This window comes from Sinohyriopsis cumingii, chromosome 12, assembly GCF_028554795.1.
Source record: "Sinohyriopsis cumingii isolate HCF-2022 chromosome 12, ASM2855479v2, whole genome shotgun sequence".
Lineage (NCBI taxonomy): Eukaryota > Metazoa > Mollusca > Bivalvia > Unionida > Unionidae > Sinohyriopsis > Sinohyriopsis cumingii.
The window spans coordinates 66,994,514-67,019,871 of record NC_142972.1 but is presented as its reverse complement, the minus strand read 5'-3'; the positions used below and the strand labels follow the sequence as shown (position 1 = coordinate 67,019,871).

Below are 25,358 nucleotides of genomic sequence, written 5' to 3'. Positions count from 1 at the left end.
TGTGCCTAAAACTATACATATATTATTACGGTGCAGGAGCAGTTTGTTGGCACTGAAGCCATATTCCGCAGAGCTTGGAATATTGTTCGTCTATGCGATAGACTGTTTGCAGATTCCTGGCCACTTTGGAAACTTTTGACCCATTTATGAAATTTTTTGGTCATTTTGTCAAGAAAGGAAAACACCCCAAGCACTATTTTAAAGCACGTTTCATGAAAAGATGCAAAGAAACCCCATGGCAACCTAGAACACTGGTCTTCAGAAGCATAATAACAATCCTAGGTCACCCGTTTCTTCTGCTCGAAGTCCAAGGCCCCCTATAACACATGGGCGTCTTAACCTTTGGCGGAATCTGAGACACTTGACACTTGACATTTTAGCGTCACCATATGTCACTTTTCCTTACCACATGACCTCTAACCTTAACCTCAAACATTTTCACTTTGCAAGTGACTTTACAAGAACAAATGGGCCACAAAGGTCAATGGTCATCAAAAGCTAGGAAACTTGTGTTATAAACTCCACTACTCCCTAGACACTCAATATCTAACCAAGGTCCTGGGCAAATAGCCTTTATTAAGATAAGATACCTGATGTAATTTTACAAATATTTGAAGATAAAACCTGAAAAATACAGTTTGAATGAAAGAAAATTTAAAGACGCAAAGTCAAGTATTTATAAACGAAAGCAAATACTAGATACTTTTCAACTCACTCAAACAACATAGGACCAGTATCGGAAAGAATTATTCGAGCTATTAAGACTTGAATGCAAAATATACATTACCTTATAAATAGCTAAAATGTATAACTTCAGAACATTAATTGAAGAAGCCAAAGAAGAATATAGATCTAAAATCCATGGATTTAATGTCGTGGTTTCTCCTAACTTTTGCTTTCCTGTAAAACCCCGAGAATACAAAATATTTTCCTAATGTTCTATAGTCAACAACTGTCTAGATGTTCCCTCGAAGTCCCAGAGAGTGAATTGTTTCGAAGTTTTCTTCGTGTCTAGGTCACTGACCTATGATATTAATACATGCCTACACAATTAATTCATAATAATGACCTAGAATTGTACTGTTACATCCAAAAAGTAGGAATGAGCCTGAAATTACCCTTTTCTCGAGGTGTCCGAGTTACAACTGAACAAGCGTAAATAAATACGCAGTAGCATCACTTAACGTGCAAATGGAAATTAGACGCATTCACATTATAAAATCTGTATGATAAGGTCACAACCATTTGTCCAAACCCTCGCTGTAAATAACTCCCAAAATAATGCTGTCGTTCCCATCCCATCACACTGTCCCGTCAGATACAGTTCAAACGCCTTTAGCCTGGCCTTGGATATAAGCTTTCCTAAATTTTCAGTTGTTGAAATCTTTCATGATGCAAAATTTGACAACTGCACAATAGATGCAAATGATACATGTGGTTCGTATTCATAAAGGGGATCTTCATGCGCATGTCATCTGCTTTGAAATTGAAATTCAGGTCGTGACCGGGGATGAAATTCGTATCAGAAAGATTGCAATATTAAGCATTTTCTTTTATCCCGTGACGTTTGGGTTTTATTAATTTATCTGAACATTGATAGGTGTGTAACAGAAATGTCACTATTGGCGTGAATTGAACGTTATTCTTATATCAAGTCACCTTGCCAGAATTAGAAAATACGGATCATGACTTGACGCCTGGGCTCTCGTAATGATCCGGATTTGCTAATTCTACAACTCGACCGGATCTAGGAAACCAGATCACACTACGATGACTGAAAGTCAAATGGTATTTCAGACTTTCTTCTAACACTTGTAATAAGACAGCGCATATGCAGTTAGTTTGGACAGCAGCTGCCTCAGATTGTAAACTTTTAAATATTATTTTAACATACCTTATTGAACACATTTTATTCTACCCGGTCAAGTAACCAACGATCGCCAAAACAATCACATGTGCTTTGCATCTACGTGTTTAACTTAAATCAAATTTGTCAGCCATGAACACATTAACGCAACATTAGTGCAGTGCATATATAGTTGTACTTTACATGTAGGTAGCGATTATTAAGTTTTGCCTAAATTTCGATTAATCTGGTCATGTCTAGAATGTGCGGTATGCGTGCATTCGTTTACCCGAGATGTTCTGGTTGCTCCAAAATCTGCCTCATAACCCTCTCTTAATATTTAATGTGCAAAGAAAAGTATATTTGCTTATTATTCATTGAGTTTCGTAGTTTAGCTGTAATTTTTCCGTAGGTGAATTATTTTTGGGATCCATCATCTTCAGTTACTTTGAATTAAGAGGAGCCTCCTGCAAATGTCAGACCGTTAGCTTTTTTATGAGGTGCATGCTTCACCAGTAATTGTTTTTGCAGCTGAGATTTATGTAGCGTTAAAGTCTGTGTATTAGTACCCCTATGACGCAGCTCCATGACAACACGTGTTTGCTTTGCATGCCATTATATTTGAGTGTTGCTGTGAGTAGCGTTTCTTCACATCACGCTTGTTGAGTTCCTTCTTTGATTTTCACTCCAAGTATGAAAAGGTTGCTGTCTTCAAGAAAGTATGTACGCGATTTGTTTACATTGAAAATATAAGATTCATATTCTTGTTCGATTCGAACAAGTAACCAACACATTTCTGTGTGTAAACCTTTTTTTATATTTTGTTGGCATATAAAGCTGCTAATTATATTAGGTCCAACATGAGTGGAGCGCATCTTAAAGATGCGTACATAAATCCATAGATGATAAAGTAATATCTAAAGTGTATTTTCAGATCATGCTTTAACATCGATTTCAGATTTTCCTACTCAACTTAGAGGATATTTTATGACTGCATGAATTTGTCACTGGTTTCATCCTCTTGATTTTAAATGTAGACATGACGGTATCTGTGTTGCATGGTATTTGCAAAACATTTTCACTGAAACATTTTGTCTGCGTCACAGGCCTACTGCATATAAATACATGTTGGAATGCTCAGCTTACTAATAAATATCACAAATTTAACAACGCGCTTGCCGTAAACGACTATGTTTGGCCAAACCTTTAACACATAGCTAACGTTGTATGCCCTTGAGGTATTATGTTTCATTTTAATCACGGTCTGCAAAGGATAGGTTGTCATGTATGTTCTTTCATTTAAGCTTTCAAAACCGATGTATTCCCTTCCTGAATGAGATTTGGTATTCCTTTGTATGTGTTGACACGAGAATGAGTAAAAGAAACACCTGGTTTATTGCCCTTCTTCTTTTTACGATAGATCTTATTGACCTATATATATATATATATATATATATATATATATATATATATATATATATACGTGTGTGTGTGTGTGACAGTTAACTATTCATATAAGAACTAATCCAGCTGATGTTATTCCGATTCCTACCTGAAATTTATGTCATGCTAGCCCCTTTAATCTTACTTTTGTCATACCATATGATTATTTCAGTATGTCCGATGCTGATCAAACACATATATGATAAGAGAGATAGAGAGAGAGAGGGGGGGGGGATGTGATTATGATTTTTAACTTAGATTAAACAACTATTCAGTCATACCGCTACGATGTATGCAGTGTGGCACTTTATAGTGATGTCTAGCACTGGAGCGTCATGCCGCAGACATGTAGCATGATGTCCCACCCAGTCACATTATCCTGACACCAGGCAGATCTTTCCTAACACTAACGTCTTAATGCTGAGCGCCTAGCGAGGCAGCTGTTAGTACCATTTTTGTAAGTCTTTGGTATGACTCGGCCGGGGTTCGAACCCACGACCTCCAGCTTCGGATGCTCTAACCACTAGGCCACCAGAGCGGTCAGAGAGAGAGATAGAGAGAGGGACAGAGGCAGGGACAGAGAGAGGAATAAAAGCTACCAGAGGAAATGTGTTATGTTCAAGGTGGCTTACTTCCTCATCGAGATTTTAGAAGTTTTTGGTTGGCATGTTTTCCTTCAAGGTAATTAGTTACTCCTGTAATTGCAGCTACTTTGAATATTGTGCTTCAACGCATTATCGTATAAACAATGTATCAGCTAGTACAAATATATTTATCAAGCATTATTTCCATTTCTTATACATTCCTTAAACTTAATATGACTGAAAACATCAAATTAGTACACAACTTTTGTTCAAATTTGAATGAAACGTTCAAGTAAAGTAGTTAATTCCATATGAAGTCATGGACTCTTTTTTCAGTTTTTAAACTCTTGAAATTGTCGAAGACAAAGAATTTATTACTTATTGATGTCACTGTGTAGATTGAAACTTCTGATAATTCTAGTTTTAGAAGCTTTATCAGTAACATGGATTTCTCGCGTAGATCTGCATTGCTTATTTAATAAATTATGTCACACTTAATGCATCCATATGTTGGCTTTCTTAATGTGATTTGCAGGACATAGGCAATGTGTTTTACTGGCAATTCAGTTTTCTAAAATCTAGAATTCATGATTTAGATTTAAGAAATAATCATCTTTTTATTGTGTTTCACATTTACATTTAACTCTCTGTTGAATTTGTACTCCGATTTCTTAGTAGTCTTCGACACCACTATTTGTGTTCTAGCGTTAGTAGTTTCTACTCTGCCTCTATTAACTTACTATGTGATGTCATTCATTATTTTATTAGGACATTGCCTACACAATAGTAGTCTTATAAGGCTTTTCGTGTGTACCATTTTTGCTGTTGTTTAACTGTGATATAGTTGGACATAATGTCCTTATACTTATGGTGTTGAGATCAATACAAACTTGCATGACATGCATGCTTTAACGTTTTCAGTATTAATGCCGTATTTATCCACCTTGGAAGCTTTCTAGAAACTTGGCATTCTTTAAACTTTCAGCGTTATAAAGAGTCTTGATACTGCAATGTATTCGACATTTATTGTAAAGGAATGTTTTCTATAGGCTCACAACTGTTCAAATTTAAACTTGTTCCGGCCCAATCGCATATTTGTTTTTTCATTTCATTCGTATCGTCACGAAACTCTTCAAACTCGTATATGTCATCTAGTGTGTCCAACATAGATTTTTCTTATTCATAAAACCAGATATCGGGATTCTTCTCCTTCAAGTTTGTATGTTTGCAAACTACCTGGTAGCCTGTAAGTGCTTGTATGATTTTGAAGTATACGCTTGCAAACGTTTTTATGAATTAAAGATTCTTACTCTTTCTCCAATATTGTATTTGGTAGTTTCAATAACAAAATAGGCTGATCCATAATTTTGTTCTGCTTGTTTTATCTTAGTGGATACACATGGAGGCATGTTTATTAATGAGTAAATTATGCTAAATTAGCTTTGATAAAAAGGTTAATTCATTTCTGGTTGCATGTTAAGTGAAATACTTCCACATAATACGTGTCGGTGGCAATTTACCACTACATAAGAGTTTTCATCTCTTGAGGTTAAACAATACTTATTGTTTGCCTTTTCCAGCAACTCATTAAATTTCCTATATTTGCTCATCAAACTGTAATGGTTTAAAAGGATTTTTTCATTTGGGGCTTTCTATGAAAGTATTTTGTATGTCACCTTCCTTTGAATTTGTCTAGCCCAGGCGTATTTTGAGAAGACATCTGTATTTGTATCCATGGGTGCAGTTTTCTTATGATTTCATGTCAGCAAAGTCTGCCTGCCATGGACCTTTACATGAACTATATAGAATTTCTGTTTCGATTTAATCCCTTGCATGAACAGCGCTTATTTTTGTTGGTCGGTTAACGATTCTTTCAATTTAGTGTTTCGTTTTCTTCTTGTTCTATTTAATGTTCTACCATATTTGAATGATATTTGTGAACTAAATTGTACTCTCAATATCGTAATTAAAATGTCTTTAATTATAGTGTTCATTATCAGCCACTTTAAACGTCATAAGAGTCGAGAACAACAATCTACAACGAAAAATGTCTATATGATATCAGAGTTAGATCAAAATTTGCCATTCCTATATCTGATATAAAGAAAGCTAGTTTATATATTTAATCATTATGTGCTGTGTTAAATAGAACATTGTATCTTTCGAATCCTTGTAGATCGATCCTGTAAATAGTCCGAAATCTTGGAATTGTCCTATGAATTTAGGCGAACTCCATTTTGTGCATTTATTTGCTACTTGACACAAGCACTATTTCAAATGTGCAATTAAAGGTTTTTTCATGCTATTATGTGCAGTCGCGCCCAGGGAACATTTTCGGGGCTGCGAGGCTAACATACTATGGTCGACTATCAACGTTTATGAATGTAGGCAAAATCTGTTTAGAGAAGAAATCCGGAGATGGGGGCACTATGTGCGGTAGGCCTATAAGTCATCCCCTTGCCCGTGATGATATTGATTTTCGGGTTAGGGGCTAATATCACCTATTCACTGAAAGCTGCAATTATCTGCTACGAAATTAGGCTTCACTCATTTGTGTACATTTTATACACCTGTTAGTCTCCGTGAGTTTAAACAACACACTTTGTCAATATTCTATCACAGACTTGTCTTTAATTTACAACTGAAAAAATCAAGCCCCACTGCGCTTAATAAATGCAGATTCTACACTCTGCTAGGGGTCCACGGGTAGCTTAGAGATCAAAGACGCTCTCCTTTACCTAACTCTGTCATATCATCTCTGGCCTCATGTGGTCGAGTCTCGAGCTTGGCCAGTGTGGGTATGTAAGAAGGCTTTCAAATAGCATCCTGTGAGTCGGTGGTTCTTACCAGGATTTCTTCCTCCTCCACTTATACTGGCCGCCATGTGTAGCCTATTATGTGCTGATAAACCCAAAGTGAGGAAATTTTTAATTTACTAAATGGTTGCAGTGCCTATTTTGAATTTCAACAAATAATAATTTCGATAGGTGGTCCCGTATTTTAAAATATGTTGTTCAGCATTTATCACTTCTCTACTACTGACTCTACCTTTAGAAAAAGTGAAATTAGAGTGAAAGTATAGTATCAAGTCACTTCTCTGAAATGAGTTATTTTGATGCCCCATCACCCAAGTCGACATTGCCCTTTCGTGATTGTGCAAAACGAGACAGCCTTATATCGGGTGGGATTAACCCAACATCTTTCATAGTGAGAACGCAGTGGGTTGCACACCTGCGACAAGTGTCGCGCAACTATCTAGCGCTTATGTAGGAAAGAAGATTGTGTCTGTCGAAGAGAGCATTATCGTCTGCATGCAATTTGTGAGTATTACGCACTTTCGATTTTTTGTTCACCTTTCCATTCGAAGACAATTGCATTCATATAAAGATGTTGTGTGTTTGTACTGTCCGCATGTAATCATTAGAATCGGTTTTACCTCTGTCGCCAAGTTAGTGTGCTTACAACAGATAGGTCGAGTCCGAGTAAATAAAAACAGACCTTCGTATGAATTCGAAAAATTGCGACGGCAGATCAGAATCAATCTTGTTTGTTCTACTTTTACTCCTAACAAGACTCAGGAATGCCGGCGTACAAAGGTGTTGGGGTGAGGGCGGCGGTCGGAGATGGGGCAGGCAGACGAAACTTAAGGCCATCGCCGTTACGTATCAGAGCCAATGTGATAAAAACTAGCATGTTGCTAAGACAGTGCGATATGGTAGACTACATATATATACAAAACAAAACATCCATTTATCACTGACGACTTCACATTTCATTTATCTGTTTAATATGACGACTCTTTATACAATCCTCGTTTCGATGCATCGTCCGATTTCCAAAAGAACAAACCGCACTAGAAAGCAATGCACACAAAGTACAGGATTTAAATAGCTCAGTCTACATCATATATTTTCAGACCTGAACCGTAATACTGCTATGCTGTTTTACCATATGTAGTCACTGGTATGATTAACGTTCGCAGATATTCCCCGCGCTTTCAAATTATTTAATTATTAATTCATAGAGCGATAAATAGATCCAGGACGAAGACGATAAGTGCACTTATAACATCAAGTATGCAGCCACTTCCAGCTCTCAATTTGCATATTCTCTCAAAAAAGTACATATTGTTCGTCGATTGTTGAAGTAACAATGCAGTTTGCATTTTATTATTTCTCTTCAGTCTTATATTGCAAATACATCAAGTGCGCTTTCGTGTCTCAATTATGCTTATATGTAGGATTTTCTGCCTTAAAAACCGATATTAAGTGTGACGGCAGGTGTGCAGGTGACTCATAAGTCCGCTACATAATGCATTTCGTCCAACAGTGACACACTAAATTAACACCAGGTATTTGATAAAAGATACCTTACACAGACGCGGTTCGCGTACCTGTTCATATTACTCATCGTAAGACGCTTTCAAAAAACACACATGTAAATGATACTTGTTTGTTATTTCGAAAACATGATTTGGAAATGTGAGAAGAAATTTCAGTAAAGGCGACTGTTCTAGTTCCTCGAACCACAATGTCATAGTACAGGAAAATCGATCGCTAGAAAACGAAAATAGTCATATTAACGAGTCAAATAGTTGTACCTCCCTTCCCTTTCCCTTATCTTCAATTTTGTCTATAAACGTCAAAAATTACATAAATTGAAATCATTGAAATGTAAATAGTTAAAATATAAATATGTTAGAGTGGGGTCTAATATGGGGTGCGGGTAGTGGCAGGGAAAACTGGGTGATACCTAATACAATCCATCACATTACAATGTTAGCTTTTACTTGCTTTCTTTCTAATCTCTTATTTTATTTTGCAGAATGGTTTATCTTTCTGACGATTTTAGAACTTGCTAATATACATGAATTTCCAACTTTAATTTTGGTAGCATTATATAGCTGGACTAATGATATGCCTCAACACTATATATGTATCATTAAGGTGTAGGAGGAGTTTGTTGGCAATAAATTTTAATCCACAGCTTTTTGAGTATCATTCTTGTTAAAGATAGACCATTTGCTAGGCAACAGGTCTTGAAATGTGTATGTGCTTGACTCGTAAGATGTTGATTTTGGTGTAATCTTGTGTTCGATAGAATTATTTTCCTTCTGAAAATGTATGCTATTTGCTTACCATTACGTCAATATCTTTCATGATAGTACGTTTTCATTCCGACGCCAAAATTAAATGCAAGTTCATAACTAATATCAACTACAAGGAGAATCCATTATCATTTTGCTTAAAATAAGATGGCTTTAAATCACTTAAACAAATAAGATTGCGCTTTTCTCGAGCTAGTTTACTTACTTCAGCTTTATTATTCACATTTACTTCGCAATAATTGTTTTTATTATTTACTATAAATACAACATTTTAAGTCATATATATATATATATATATATATATATATATATATATATATATATATATATATATATATATATTGGATGTTTGAGTTTCGTTATTTTAAATTGAAAATGAACTTGACTTATTTTATTTATGTGGGTAAAACAATACTCTTCGAGGTTCTGTATCTCGTGTAACTTACATTCATCAAAATGGATTTAGTGATGGTATATAGGCAGATTCAGTAGGTGGTAGCTATTGTCTATTGAGTTGTGAAACGAGAGAATAACCACAATAAAAAAAAAATCTGTAATGTTTCATGGTTTTCAGTTCTTGAATAAGCATATCGTCCATTTTTGTGACAAAAACAAAACCCTGTTGTATAACTAAATTGAAAAAGTAAAACACTTCCGGGTTGTTCATCCACAAATGTGCCTAACAGTGACTTATAATCATTTAACTTTTTATTATCTGTATCAACTTCAAAAGTCTTTACCCGCTTAGCATGGTCTATTTTTAGCCCCATCGATTATTTCACTCATGCTATGGTCTTATTAGCAATGTTCCTCATAAAATCTACGACATCGAAACATTCTCCAGATCCACAGAAGAGACAACCAGTAACTATAACTCCCGTAAGCGCCCCATATTATAAATCGTAATACTGCATTAAACCAGTCAGGTATTGACTCATAGTTTGCTGCTGAATAAGTGACACACATCATCGCAACAATGCATAATATATCAGTCTGCCTTTTTACATCTCAAAGAGAAGACAGCATCTGTTCCGCTGAGGTGTCCTCAAAAATAGTTTATCTTAGTACCTTTTAACATAGAGAAATTTGTATTGTCAAACGGCGAGAGTGCCTGTCGCTACTATAAATTACTTTTTATGTTAGTATACGTCGTAGGGGTAAACTATGTGTTCGTGAATCAGAGCGGTTAACTTTACATATGAGTTGTTCTGGGGTATATTGCACCGTGACCTAGAAATGTTGATCCGATATTTCAGGTTTTAATCACGGTGATGGTAAAAATGTTTTATTTTCTTAATAATTATGGAGAGGGTTAAAGTGCCATAACAGTGTATCTACATTTATTCAGTTTATTTCTTGGTGAATGAGAATATATATTCAAAATACGAATTTAAAAAATCCGATTGAAAAATTTCAGTAATAACTGCATGGGAGCCTACCTAATATCGCGTTTGCACCTGTTTACGATAATAACCAAATGCAACCGCCGACTACTTCTGCTATTTAGTGAAAACAAAGCGTCACGTCGCATTTTGAACACTTGTTGGAAACAAAGGCAAAGCTGGTATCGTCATGTTATGGAAAAGTCTTCAGAAACTCAACACGAAAGCTGCGATTCTGAAGGAAGTGAATTGTTACTGTCCTGCGGGTCTTCGCCATTTGAAGATGGGGAGGTAATAAGCTCGGAAGATTCTGATAATAGTGTAGAAGCGGCTGCCGGCACCCAAGTTTGAACCTAATATTTCCAATACCGACGAATCCGAAGTTGCAGGTGAAAATGACAAAGAAGACAAGATATACTGAAGGACAATTCGTGGTAATTGTTTTCTGAATATTTCTACAGCCCAAGTTACGATAAATATATGTATCCGACGATATTTTCAGTACTGTTCAGCAGTCTCCTGTTCGTTTATAAATGGACTTTTTCACACCTGTAGTAAGAAAACTCAGTCGGACCATCCCAGTTTGCTCTTTTGATTTTTACAAAATTTGTCCATCTAAGACGAAGTGCTTGGTCTTTCGGGAAGGAATGCATGGAGAAACCATTAGCATTTGTATTCCCACAATTCGCTACAACACACCTGACCCCGCTGCTCTTGCTTGAACTTCCACGATCTCCTCTTGGCATGATTGTGATGATAAAACTTTTCAAGCTAACTAATATGGTACGGAACACGTGCTTTGTTTATGTTTCGATAGAAACGGAAGTAAGGTGTGTGTTCAAAATATGACGTCAGGCGATCTACACACTCCGCAAATTAGCGAGCGATAAAATTGGCCCGATGTGTATTATTTTTGAAAACACACCTGAGCGTATTTCTCAGTTATTATGACGAATGTTTCCATCGGTTGTTTTTTAAATAGCTTCCAGACATTATTTTCTATTCAAATAATACTGAATTGTATTTACTTTGTCTGCACAGGTATGGCACTTTAAACTCTGGTTGATTGATCCAATTATGAAATTCAATTTTAAAATGCTGATAAACTTCACCCCAAACTGTGAACGGATCTCATCAAAGAATTCGAATGTAAAGAACAATGATGTTACTGTGCAGTCGAACGCTTTAGAGCAATTTTGTCATGCGAGTACGACCAGTGAAATTCATCACGACAGGGAGCCCAACAGATGTGCAAGCTTGTCTAACAAGAAATAGTCGAATCTGAATTCGATATGAAACCCGACCATAAAAAGCGCCAATGACTAAGTGGCCAAAAAACTCACCTCTGTCTTTGATTTCAAGCGTGATTGTGCCGGTGATGACGACAACGACGACTGCGTGCAAGTAAGCCAGGACAAAGAAACAACTGCAACTTGTTTGTGTTATACACATTGACGCGTTAAGCTTGTGCTGTTTTTCACTGACTTTACTGCGACGTTGTTTCAGATATATTTCTCTGGTTATTGATCGTATTAAAACTCTTGATCTCATTCACGAAGAGAATTAATATGCCGTAAGAGCGTCCGAATAAACTTTTAATGATCTTTGGCAGAGTATATTTCGCGTATGTCATTTTTTTTTGTTTCCGCATCCGTGTATGAAGCCTCGTCTACAATATTTTACAGGCAAAGTCGTCCAAAATGGAGACTTGGAGGACCCTGTTGCGTTTTTCCACTTTCGCGTTCATAGATGTCTCTTGGGATATTTTATTGATAAGCGACGTGGTCAGTAGTAGTTGGATCACAAACGCGTCAAGTATCATGAGACCCGGTTGGGGTTTAAGAAACTAATTATAGCTCTCTATCATCGAGTTTATCAATGGCCAATTCATTTATCCACTAAACGGTTGTTTCGGGGTGCGCAATGCTCTTGGGGATATCATTAATGTCCACGTGGCCAACACGACGTTATGCGTAAAATTCAACGCTCGCATTCTTGGAAAGAAATGCTAGAAAGAAATTGGCACTGGAGGTAGTACTCTCTGCTCTTCCTCCTCGTGCCAAATTTACTCCGTGAGTTAGGACAACATTAGCTCCGGGTATCATGACGATCCATTTGTTTAGTTTATAGATATTTATGGATATCTTTCTGCATCGTTTCGATCCCGGCGTCAGCAGTGTAAACTCTACATAACCGGCTAAATAACCCTTTATAATTGTCGTATTCTTTCTTCTGACAATTATGCAATCATTGAAACCATGTCGTTGGGTGACGTCAATGTCGGTGATCAGACCCCCAATTACCGAGAATATGACCCATGATTGGACATCTCAACAACCTATGCCGCGGACACCTTTTTGTGACCCCTCGTCTGGCCACATTGATTTAGTTCTGTTGTGACACCGTGAACGGCAGCTTTTTTGTCCGGCTGCCAGACATAGCCTAGTGGAACAGTCACAAGGGTACCCCTGTATGTGGTCGCGCGGCGTATCTCAAATTTCAACGTTGGTTTTGTGACAGTGACCTTCCCACGCGTTTGTGTATGACACGTTGGTATACACGTACGCACTTGTTTTTTTTTTGTTTAATCACAGGTCACTATTGATCCAAGATTGCAACCCTTACGATCTTCATTCGTTCCCTCGAGGAGTATTGTTTTGTCCAATAATATCTCGGCGATCCACCGGCCGGTAGTGCACCAAAGCGGGATCGGAAATGCATATCTATGACGGACAGTCTGAACAAATCCAGATTGTCGAGAAAAAAGGTTAAATCGAGTAATTAAATATATATATTGTTACTGAGAAATCACCTTCCCTATCAAAGTTATGATCACTCCCCATAAAGGACATCACTCGGTGGTATGCTTGTGCGACATGGTTCTGCTATAAATCTACGAGGACTTCTTCGGATCGTTTTTCATGACAGTTCAGTCGTAGTGATACTTCAAGTACGTTAAGGTGGTCAAACAAAAATGTTTTATTTCACACCACAGTAGCAAAGCTAATGTCTTAATATAGAAATCTTGAGACACGCTGATATCATCCATAAGATCTGTCTAGTGCAATAGCAGCTTTGGAAATTCATTTGCATACTCCTCACCACTCAGTGTGTGATATTCACAATGTATGTAGCGGCAATGATTAATATCAGTGTCTTTCCACAACGAGTATTCATCTCTTGCTAAGACTCTGAAAACCTACAGAAGCATGGCATGTAATAATCTCAATCTAGAAAAATATTTTCCTTGATTACATACTGGTCAGGTAGAAAGATAATTAAGAAGATATATGGGTGCTTTTTATGAATGTAAATTTAAAAAAAAAATATTCTCAATAACAGCATACCATGATTCACTCGACAACAAGATCCAACAATGAAATAAATCAATATTGCTGAAAATCTAGGTACACATATAACAAATTAAATGCTGCATAAAAACTATATGACAGTACAAGAACAGAAATAGTTGCAAACCCCCCAATCCCCCGCAAATTAAAGAAACTGAATTAAACAAAAACGAATTTACCATTAGGTCTAGGGTTAAAACAACTGTTCAAAGAAAACAGACCAATCGTCACTAATGTTTCAGCTATTGACGTTATATGTCTGGACCTAGTCATATAAAATTCGATATCATTGGCTGATAACAGCGGTATCTTAATAAGACGGCGATTTACGTTACCCAGAAGTATTATTTATTGTTTAGCTAATAATGCCATTATGCTAATTCATGCTTTATTTATTTTCTTCTTTGCAAATGTAATATAGTCTTTCTTATCTTAAAAAATTAATCAATTAATATGCTATCATTAACTCCATTTAAAAAGAGTAAATTGTGAAATGTCTTGCAATGATTGACATGATGCAAATGACATGTTTATTTCAATGAGGATGGAAATAAGATATTGCATATCCTGATCGCACAGTCCATTCTCTCCATTGTAATTGATTTTGCCAAAATAGTATAACCCACCATGCTTTATATCTGTTCCATTAATCCCCTCAATCATTATGTTCACTGAGTCCTTACTGTCCAATTTTAAACGTTAAATGTGGAACACGTTATGTGATTTTATCTAAATTAGTTATTCTGTGTGCAATATCATTTTATCTCGTTAATTACATTTGATGCTCCTTTATCAACTTGTGCAAAAACCTAGACTGCAGGACAAGAGAGTGGTGTAATATGATTTAGTTTCCCTAAATCCAAATTTATATGATTCTTTTAAATATAACTAGTTTAAATAACCTCATTTGAAATAGGATTCATACATTCCTAGTTCTGGGAGAAAATCTCTGGCACTTTCTTCTATATTTTACGTGTGTGGATGTCCTGCTGATGTACAAAATACTAATCTAAACATCAAAGACTGGACGTCTATTGAAACGTTGAGTTAAAACGTTTAGCGGCCAGTTATTTTGGACCCGTGGCCTTGTCGGTATTAAATAAATTTAGGTCGGTAGCTGAGGACGAAGGTTAGAGGTTAGGAGTACAAGACCAAGTGGTAAGAAAATACGGACTATTATGAAGATAACATTTTAAGTGACCCAGAATATGCATGATGTCCAAGAGTCCTACAGTTTTGAAACCTGGTGTCTTAAGTAGTCAAGGAATGTTGGGGATGGCAATAGGAATTGTTCCAAGAAGATATTAAAAACCAGTGGCTAAACTTGTACAGGTTTTATAAAATTGCTTCAATATAGTGTTGCAATATCTTTCTCTTACTTTTTTTATCTTAAAGTGACGAGCTAATAGATAAAGGTTATTACTACTCAAGTGGCCATAACTCTCAAGTACTATACTATTTGTCTATGAGCGGCAACGTGAAATGTTTATATGAACATACATCATGCATTTATCAGTGAAAAGATTTCATTATATGTCGAATTCTTCAATGCAGAATTGGCATTCATACCTTGCCAGTATCCACAGACAGTGCAACACTTTCTTCTATTTAGTAACATCTTCCATTCTGTTAGCCTGTAGTCTTTTACAAATGTGAAGTAAATAAATTAATAAGGTACTTGATGATGTACCACCAGAGAAATACTTGGAGTCGGAAGTGGGATTTGGTTTATAAGATAAATTTTAATTCTATATTGTAAGGGTTGTAAAATGTTGAGCCATATATTCTGTTCTAATATACCTTTGAAAGAAATCACACTATATTTTGTACTGTAGTACTAAATGTTATCTTTTTCTGGATGGGTTTATTTTGATAAATGTGATATTGATAATTTGTATCTTTGCACTGCTAGAACATACTCAACAGCATCAATGTTCTGATATGCCGGGAAACCTTAAGCTTAAAGATATAATTGCCCACTGTCATCAAACAATGTTTTAACGTTGAGGAAAAATTGTGGATTTCTTCAACTTTGATGAATACATAAACTTTGATGAATGCATAAACTTTGATGAATACATAAACTTTGTTTTCAAAGACAATAAGATACACAGAGTTTTATTATAAACCAGGAGTTACTGTGTTAACTCTTAATATACTGTTTTTACATCTGATTGAAGAGTCGAGAATTTCAGATCACAATCAAAATGCATGACCATCAAACTTTACTAAAAAGTCTTGCTTTCGTTAAGGAAGATAATCTGGATTTACATGATATCCTTAGGACAAAGCAATATAAAGTGTCAAATTTTACATCATATTATCGTGCTAAACACAAGACTGAAATGGTATCGAAACCAACAAAATAAACATATATTTTTATGTGTAAGCTGTGTCTAATTGTGTCGTTAGAAATAGTCCATTAAAGAAGGATATCTTGCATTCTTACGTCATCTTTGAGTACATTTAAAAGTTTTTACTAAAGGTTTGATTATCATTATTATTATTATTCATTTAAATATTGAAATATTGCCTTTGTTGTTTGTCTCGTGATGATAAATGTGTACATTTCCTATGACATTTTTTCTCAAAAGTTTGCAATGTAAACACAAACTGAAATTTATGACATTTCAAACCTCTGAGACGATATTAAGATTAACCTGACAGCGACTTTTGGCATTGTTCATCCTTATGGTGAAATTCCGTCTTGAATCTTAATAATTATCTGATAGTTTGATGTTTTAGCTGTTTGTGGAAAAAAGGGTCATTCCTGGCTTAATATATCAAGAAATAATGGGAAGCAATACAAAAGAAAAGGGCCTACAGACTTGCCCTTATTGCAAGAAAGAATTCAAACAACTCTCTAGGCATAAATGCAAGAAAATACTGGGAAACGAAGCAGGGCTAGATGACAGGCAAGACCCAGATGGGGCAATCACGAAGGAAACAACGCCTAAGCTAAGCACAGGATGTGGGAAATCATGTATTACTTTGCAAACACATAGTTCACAATGCAAAGGTAATAACAGGGAGACAAAGGATAGAAAACCGTCTCCATCTCCAAGATGTTCTTTTGAAGAAAGTTCTGGCAGCACACTAAAACCTATAACGAAGCAAAGCGAGATAAAGGGAACTGAAACGTGCCCAGACTGTGGAAGGTCTTTCAAATGTTTAGCTAACCATACAAAATGTAAAATTAGAAATGAAAAAATGGGTGCAGATGACCTGAAAATAGGTCAAATGGCACAAAGAGGAGCACAAAATTTGGACATCCAAGAAAATGAAAAGACAAAGGTGCCTTCTGTAGGTAGCCTGACCAAACCCTGTGAGACAGAGGAAGAAAGAGAAAACAAAATTCGGGCTAAGGACGGGCGTATTGGGTCCAAAAGACTAGAATTGCAGGATTTGGAACTAACCCATGAAAGGAAGCATATGGAATGCGCACCATCCATAGACCAAGGTAAAGCGTTAACTAGTTGTCCATATTGTGGGGAAGGATTCAAACAGGTGCAAAAGCACGTACGTTCTTGTAAGAAAAATCCAAGTTACCCATCTGGCGCGACTTCCATGGATAAAAACGACATGCATTCCGAGTCCATTGATCAGGCGCAGCACAAAAAAATGTCAGTTGAAATCGTCCAAGCAAAAATTAAATATTTTAGAACTGCGAGACTCTGTGGAACATTCATCTTCCGCTGTCGAAGAGGAACATGCAGAAGGACAATATAGTCACCAAAACGATCCTACAACTAATGGCTATTTAATGTCACGAAATGCATTGCATACACCCATATCAATTAACGTGCCTTCTTTACTAGATACAAGATATAGCGAGGATCATAAAGCTGAACTGGATAGACTTCAAGCTGGAAACAAAATCCACAAAGTGGAGATTTCTAAGGCTGAAAAAGTTGTAAAGGATATAGAAGATAACTTTCTTCGGAAACTGAATGAAAACAGTAGTTTCAAATGGACCATATTTCGAACAGGATCCTACTCTGACGAAACAAAGGTGAGTTCTATTTCATAAATTGAAATGCATATAAAATAAACTTTGTTTTGCAATTAAAACCAGCAAAAGATGCAGCTGGAGATACCAATTTCGGCAATTTACGAGGTTCAGTAGGCATGAATACTCATGTATTCTACTCTTTCAGTGCAGTCGTATGTTATTGGTTTTCAAATAAAAGCAACTTCATCGTTAGGCCGATAACATGCTCGTTTTCACCAGTACAGAAACTGTTTCGCTTCTTATTTCGTATTGCATGTCGATAAAAGGTGAAGAGAACCGAATAAGCAAAGCTAATAGCATTAGTTGTATGTATTCTTTGACACAGTTATTCCTGGAATATGCCATTAGCTGTAGACACAAGTCATATTTTTTCTGGTGGCATGCTTAACTATTTTACCAAGTTTCAATGAATTATACGAAACGGTTTACGATTTATTTTGTTTATATATATATATATATATATATATATATATATATATATATATATATATATATATATATATATATATATATATATATATGTGTGTGTGTGTGTGTGTGTGTGTAAGGTCCAAATCTCTTCTGCTATTGTAGCTGGACTACGAGTGTGTACATTAATCGATCTACACTTTGTGCTGAAATGGGTCCAGTACAGTAGAAGATAAAAGAATATAGATAGTAGCTATGAAAACATTAATTGCTGGTATTCAATGAAACGAAAACAAATGGAAGCTGATATTCATCAAAACTGTAACAGGAAGTAATCTGAGAATATAGCTTGTAGCGACTGTTATATTAAACGAATATTACATTTTGCATTTTGTAAGAAAGACATTGTTTTACCTTTGCTTATATGTTTCTATACCTTCAAAGAAGTACATAAAAAGCAACAATAAACATTATCAAATCACTATTTCAGATCAAAGCAGCCGACGAATTCGCTGGGTCTAATAAACCAGACTCTGATTTTATTATGGAGAATTATGAACCATTCATATAGAAGAGTTCTATATCACTCATAGGTGATTCGGCCAATCCTATCCCTATTACAGTTTTAAGGGACTCGGGAGCTTCTCAGAGTCTTTTATGGTCAGGTACTTTGCCTTTTTCTGAGAGGTCTTCTTCTAATGAGAGTGTTCGTATTCAAGGAGTATAATGTGACTTTGTTAATGTTCCTTCCCTTTGTGTAAATTTGTCATCAGACTTAGTCTCATGACCCGTGACAGTCGGAACAGTGTTTTACTCGTCGAGGGCATTCATTCATGATTAGGCAACGACCTAGCTGGAGACCAGATTGTGGTTAATCCACCTGCAACTGACAAGCCTTGCTTGGATAAGAAAGTCGATCCAACTGGAAAAGAATTCCCTGATTGATTTCCAGCTTGTGCAGTTACCAGAGCTAGTGGCAAAGAAAGCTCTTGAGAATGATGTTGATAAGGAAAGTATTTCTTTTGCTGACACATGTATTGGTTAGGCTTTTGATGAGGACACATTCACTCCTTGATTGGACCAATCAAAGGGTAGTGATCACAGTGATCCTCTTTTAACTATTTATTCTCTTTATTTTAATCAGGGTGACAAACGACAATCACATGTCGTCGAACAGGTAGAAACTCCTGAGATCTCCTGTTTGTTTCAAAAGGCCATTAGTGAAACTGAAGCCATCGAAGTTCCTATCTGATATTTCGTTGAAACTGAACTCATTTCTCTTGGCAAAAAAAAAAGTGATATTGGTAAAAATTGTAGATCTTGTAATACAACGAACCGCTTAATAGAATTATCGTAGATTGTGTTGGTGCATCACCTAAGACCAAGTCAGGTAACGAATACACGCTGAGCATTATGTGTGCGTCAACAAGATTTCCAGAGGCAATTCCTTTGAGGAATAGTAAAACTTTAATAAAGTGTTTTACTCAATTTGACCTTCCCAAATCTGTCCAATCGGGTCATGGGTCAAATTTTAGGTCTGGAACTATCCAGGCTATTATGCTTGAATTTGGCATTCAGCAATTCAAGTCAGTAGTGAACTTATGCTTTGATAGAACTACAATGGAGAGAACATTTGAGTCTGCTGATAGAGTTCTGTTTATCTTCCTCAGCCTTAAAACCTTTCCTCGGATTAGATATTACGGCCCTTACGAAGTTAAGAAGAAAATGAATTAGTTAAATTATAATATTAGTACTCCTGTGATCTAAATAAATTATAGGAGTGCCAGTAAATTGAAAGAGCTAGCCAGGTTAAACATGCAATTCATTTAGTTGTACCTGTCCCACTCAGTGAAGATTTAGGTGAAGGAATATCATCGATTCTAATGATATTGGAGTGACAAATCTTCGGAATTTAGAAATTATGAAAAATCGGAACCAGAAACTTTCACATTTGCAAGTGCGAGAAAGAACTGATCTCAAACAGTTATTATTTGAATATGAGCACTTATTTCCAGATGCTCCTACAAGAACAAACAATTTTTCATGGCGTTGAAATTGTAAATTCCAAGCCTGTGAAATAACACCCGTACATGATGAATCCTCTCAAACAGGAATACTTGAAAAAGGAAATTCAGTATTTGCTGGAGAATGATTTTATAGATCCCAGTAAAAGTGAATGGAGTTCACCATGCATATGTGTTCCAAACAAGATAAAACATTTCGTATGTGTACTGATTATAGGAAGGTGAATAGTAAGACAAAAACAGATTCATTCCCATTACCATGAATCGTTGACTGTATTGATAAAATTGGGAATGCCAAGGATGTCGCCATATGTGACCTTCTGAAAGGTTTTTGGCTAATTCCACTAACGGAAGGAACAAAGTAAATTTCGGCATTCGTGAATCCAGATGGACATTACCAAAATAATGTAATGCCGTTTGGGATGAAGGGTCGCCAAGTATATTCCAACGTCTCATGAATATGATCTCCGCTGGTCTAGACAATTGTGATGCTTACATCGATAATGGCATCATCTACAACGACACATGGAAAGAACATCTAGCAACAATTCGGAAATTCTTGAAAGACTTACAGATGCAAGTTTGACGATTACTTATTTAATAGTGAGTTCTGCCGTGCTAGTGTAACTTTTCTAGTTCATATTGTGGGACATGGACAAGTTCAACCTATAGATGCTAAGGTCATTGCTATCTCTGAGTTCCATATGCCTATAAATAAAAAGCAACTGATTTTTAGGTATGACTGGATACTATCGGACATTTTGTTCCAATTCTTCTATAATTGCTGAACCCCTGATAATTTTGTTGAGTAAGAAAAATATGTTCCTTTGGAAAGAAGCATGTCAGGGGACTTTTGACAATTTCAAGCCATACTTAAAAGCGCACTAGTTCTTACAGCTCCAAATTTTAACCAATCATTTAAACTGTCTGTTAATGGAAATGATGTTGGGGTTGGAGCAATTTTGATTCAAAAAGATGAAAATGATATTGATTATCCAGTGTGCTATTTTTCTCAGAAAATAAATAAGCACCAAAAACTTTATTATTATTCAACAATCGATAAGGAGTGTTTGGCTTTGATATTGGCATTATAACATTTTGAAGTTTACATTAGCTCAGCTCCTTCCTCGATTATTGTGTTTAGTGACCACAACCCCCTTACTTTCGTCGGCAAGATGAAAAATAAAAATGAAACACTATTAAGGTAGAGTTTGTTGTGACAGGAATATAATCATGACATCATGTACATCAATGGGAAAGATAATTTAATAGCAGATGCACTTTCTGGTGTATAACAATGTATTATTTCATGTACATTGTGCATAATTTAAGAGTGATTCTTATGTTTATCTGCAACCTCACGTATAATTAATATATGAAGAAAAGAATGCTTTATCATATAAATCCTTTTTCTTTATTGGGGAATTGTTAGGTACATCTGATTTAGTTTATTTTTTTAAATCTTATTGTTTGTCAGCTTTAAATGTTTTTATTCTATAACATGCTATTATAATATAATCTTGTTTACGTGATTTGGATATTTTTCCCCAGGAAATAGTTTGACCTTGACTGTTCATATGTAAACACTTGAAGCTGACCTAGTTCCCGACTTTGCTTCAAAATGAGTTACAGCCAAAAAAAAACACGTTCTTTTTTATTTATTTTTATTGTGGAAATAATAAGGGTCATTTCCAGTCTGTATTGGATACGTGACCCTAAGCTTGTAAATAGGTATTAGTGAAGTAAATGCCTTTTTTGATTTTATTCTTTGAGTAAAATGATTAGATTTTGTCAGAGCCAGGTCGAGAGTACGTGATGTAAACATCATCACCTGACCCTCATACGGACATTCGTTTTGCGCAGTAAGTATTCATGTTTTACACCGATGTCAATATAGAATTTAGTCAATCTGGGCTTAAAATACTTGATGTCAAGTCGTTTTCTTCTGTTGCAGCCAGTTTGTGAGCTATATGCTAATTTTTCTTCAGATTATTTGGATTCTAGGAGATTAAATCGTTTCTCTGCAAATATTGGTGCTCACACATAATTCTTGAACAAAAACATTTCTTAAAAGTTTTATTCGGATTTCCAACACCGGAATGTTATTTCTTGTGTTTTCTTAAAGAAAATGTAGACGACAGCACTGTACCGGATGCAGCATAGGTCATCGCCCTCCATCTTGGATTTTTCGTTGGGGCTCGAATTCATTGGAAGATTTCATTATTAGGACTTCTAATATTTAATTAGTGGATTAGTCTTAGATTATTTTTGGAATTTGATTCTTAAAACCGTAAGCTCTTATTTATTTCCATTTTGACAGTATTTTTCCAGGGAAATAAATTAATTATAGTTTTCAAAGCTTGTTCTCACTCTTTCGTGTATTAATGTTTAATGAAGCCTAAACACCTAACACAGGAATATCATCTGTTTGAATTTTTTTATGAAAACTACTCAGATATCATATGATACATTTTGTGAAGCAAACTCGCAACTTCCTACGATAACAATGATGTAAATTATTTTGATTATAATTCATAAAGAATAGAAAATGAAATGTCAGAAGCTGTCGTAAATTTATGGGACAAATATAGCTTACCGATGTAGGTGAGCTAGGTGTAGCTAGCAAATAAAACACGACTAGAGAAATGTTGTTCATAGTCTTTTAACATACAATTGCTAAAGGGAAATTTTACAAAAACTGATCGATCTTGTGCATATTCACTGAAAGTTAAACTTGTGTTCTTAAGACGAGTCGAAATCTCAAAGAAAAGAAAACTTAACAAAGCCCCAATCCAATCATAGCTATAGCATATACACAAGAAAATGATCCGTGCAATTTGGAGAAATGTACAAACCTCCTGGAGTATAAAGCATTTTTTGTGGGTTTCTGTATGTTGGCTATACTAACACGGATTGCAGATTTAATAATTAAAGACATTTTAACAGTTTTAAAAGGGTGAACGATTTGTCTCCGATTGCGACAAAAGAAATGATTGAAATTGTTATAATCATATTTCCTCTGCTTTGACCTATGTTGGTATACGCCGGTAAGATTTGTGATATCAATATTTTACTTTTCACACACACACATTATATATATATATATATATATATATATATATATATATATATATATATATATATATATATATATATATATATATATATATATATATATATATATATATATGGGAACACACAGCGTCTTACAATTACTAAGGAAACACAATAACTAATGCACTAATTGTTGTGTACAAATTATAGAATGTTATTTGCTTCGAACACTTTTGCCACCTTAACTTTGTGATTTGCCTTCCAATATCGTATATTCCTTAGACACTTACAACGTTGCAGTTTTATCATATGGTCAACTAACTCGTAAAAACACTACGTTGCTTGAAGAGCTGTACTATGGAAGTTTCCGTTCTTGTTCTGATTTACCTTTAGTAGACACCCATTATCCACTAGCTAATATTATAATAAATAAATAAGATTTCCGAATTACTTTTCTTACTCAAGCTGCAAATAATTAAATGATAAATTGTGCATTTGCATGAATTAGTCTCCTTCGTCATTATTTCAACATCTAACTAAATTCAATCTATCTAGGAGGGACTTTAACTTCGATTGGTTGTATGGATTGTTAAACTACCGGCCGTTTAATACCTTACATTGCAACTACCACAAACCATCAATGCTTTCATTGCCAGATACATTGTTTAAAATTAGATATTCATTTTATCTACCCTTTTGAAGGTCTCGTGTGACTTTGGCCATTTATTGCAACGGCAGAGACTTGGATGAACAAGCACTAATAAAAGTCGTATTTTTTTTTATTCGAAAAGGCGCGTCTCTGGTCATGATTTTGGGACGTTAAAGGAATTGCTAATTTGAATAAAAGTAATGAATATAGTAGTATATGTCAGTGTCCTATGTATACACGTTATTGATCTCGAAGAAGGAAACACACTTTAGTAAGAAGCGATAATTTCAGAACGTACTTGAAAGATCACATTATATGTGGATATTTCATCATTCTGATGCATAGTTAGCTACCATATGATGAAGTAACGAAAAAGACAATTAGATCTGTTTTGCTCATCGTTTGGGTCTGGATGAAGAAAAACAAAAGTTAAAATTAAATGTGCATGCAAAAATACATTTGGTAAATTCTTAGTTACTTCGTTTTTCAGTACAATTGCTTTTATCTTCAAAAATGTACGATAAAGTAAAATACATAAAATTTAACTTAACTCTCTTTGGTCAAAAATAGTTAAGAATACTTTCTTATAACACTGTGTTTTGTATTTAGTGATATTTCCCATACAAAAGTACAATGTACGAATGTTTAATTGGACTTTCGGAACGGAACGACGAAAACAAATTAGCTGCTTGCTAGTAGTATCTAATGCAATAAATCGTGTTTCTCACCCGTTTTGTTTTTTTCTTAATTTGGTGAAGATTTAAGGCCCATCTTATGGCCGCTGGTGAAGAATTAACATTTGGTGTATATGACAGTATTACAGAATTCGCGCTTGGTGTTATCACTGTATTATAGAATTAGTATTTGGTGTTTTTGCATTTCCAAATTGCCCTTGGGTGTTTTGATGGTATTATAGAACTAGTATCTGGTGTTTATGATCATATTACAGGATTCACGTTCGGTGTTATGACGGTATTATATAATTAGTACTTAGTCTTTATGAGACCGTTTCAGAATTGCTGTTGGGCGTTATGATGGTATTAAAGAAATGGCAATTGGTGTGAAGACGGTATTTAAAAAATTGCATTTGGTGTTTTTGAAAGTATTACAGAATCAGCATTTGATGTTATGAAGATATTAAAAAATTAGCATTTGGTGTTATGAAGGTATTGAAAAATTAATATCTGGTGTTATGAAGATATTGAAAAATTAGCATTTGGTGTTATGAAGATATTGAAAAATTAGCATTTGGTGTTATGAAGATATTGAAAAATTAGCATTTGGTGTTATGAAGATATTGAAAAATTAGCATTTGGTGTTATGAAGATATTGAAAAATTAGCATTTGGTGTTATGAAGATATTGAAAAATTAGCATTTGGTGTTATGAAGATATTGAAAAATTAGCATTTGGTGTTAATGAGTATTAAAATGACTGATTTGGAGTTATCATTAAGAAGCATGAATGTAAGACGCTGGTAATATCACAACTTCTTTTACA

General features: G+C 35.2%; 3 protein-coding genes across 4 annotated transcripts in view; 2 read left to right on the top strand and 1 right to left on the bottom strand.

Annotated features, from left to right (window-relative positions):
• Positions 1 to 25,358, bottom strand: part of LOC149786630 (semaphorin-5A-like) — a 72,263-nt gene that overhangs the window by 38,736 nt on the left and 8,169 nt on the right. The window lies entirely within an intron of this gene.
• Positions 7,058 to 25,358, top strand: part of LOC149786629 (uncharacterized) — a 52,667-nt gene continuing 34,366 nt past the window's right edge. The window contains exon 1 of one of the 2 annotated variants that reach the window (XM_089977142.1): positions 7,058 to 7,193. Coding sequence is in view for 1 of the 2 variants with exons in the window: in XM_089977145.1 (XP_089833271.1) it covers positions 7,185 to 7,193 (9 nt within the window). In the remaining variant the exon portion in view is untranslated. The remainder of the gene's footprint in view (positions 7,194 to 25,358) is intronic. The other variant, XM_089977145.1, reaches the window with a different exon arrangement.
• LOC149786631 (uncharacterized) lies at positions 16,884 to 23,235 on the top strand. The gene is made up of 2 exons (XM_089978240.1): positions 16,884 to 17,724; positions 18,623 to 23,235. Exons 1-2 carry the CDS (start codon positions 17,476 to 17,478, stop codon positions 18,701 to 18,703), a joined length of 330 nt encoding a protein of 109 aa, XP_089834366.1. The 5' UTR covers positions 16,884 to 17,475; the 3' UTR covers positions 18,704 to 23,235.

Bases quoted from the DNA above. Each gene is read 5' to 3' on its own strand.
- LOC149786631 (XM_089978240.1), top strand. From the start codon at position 17,476: ATGTCACGAAATGCATTGCATACACCCATATCAATTAACGTGCCTTCT. The intron at 17,725-18,622 runs GTGAGTTCTATT...TCACTATTTCAG, and splicing joins CCTACTCTGACGAAACAAAG to ATCAAAGCAGCCGACGAATT.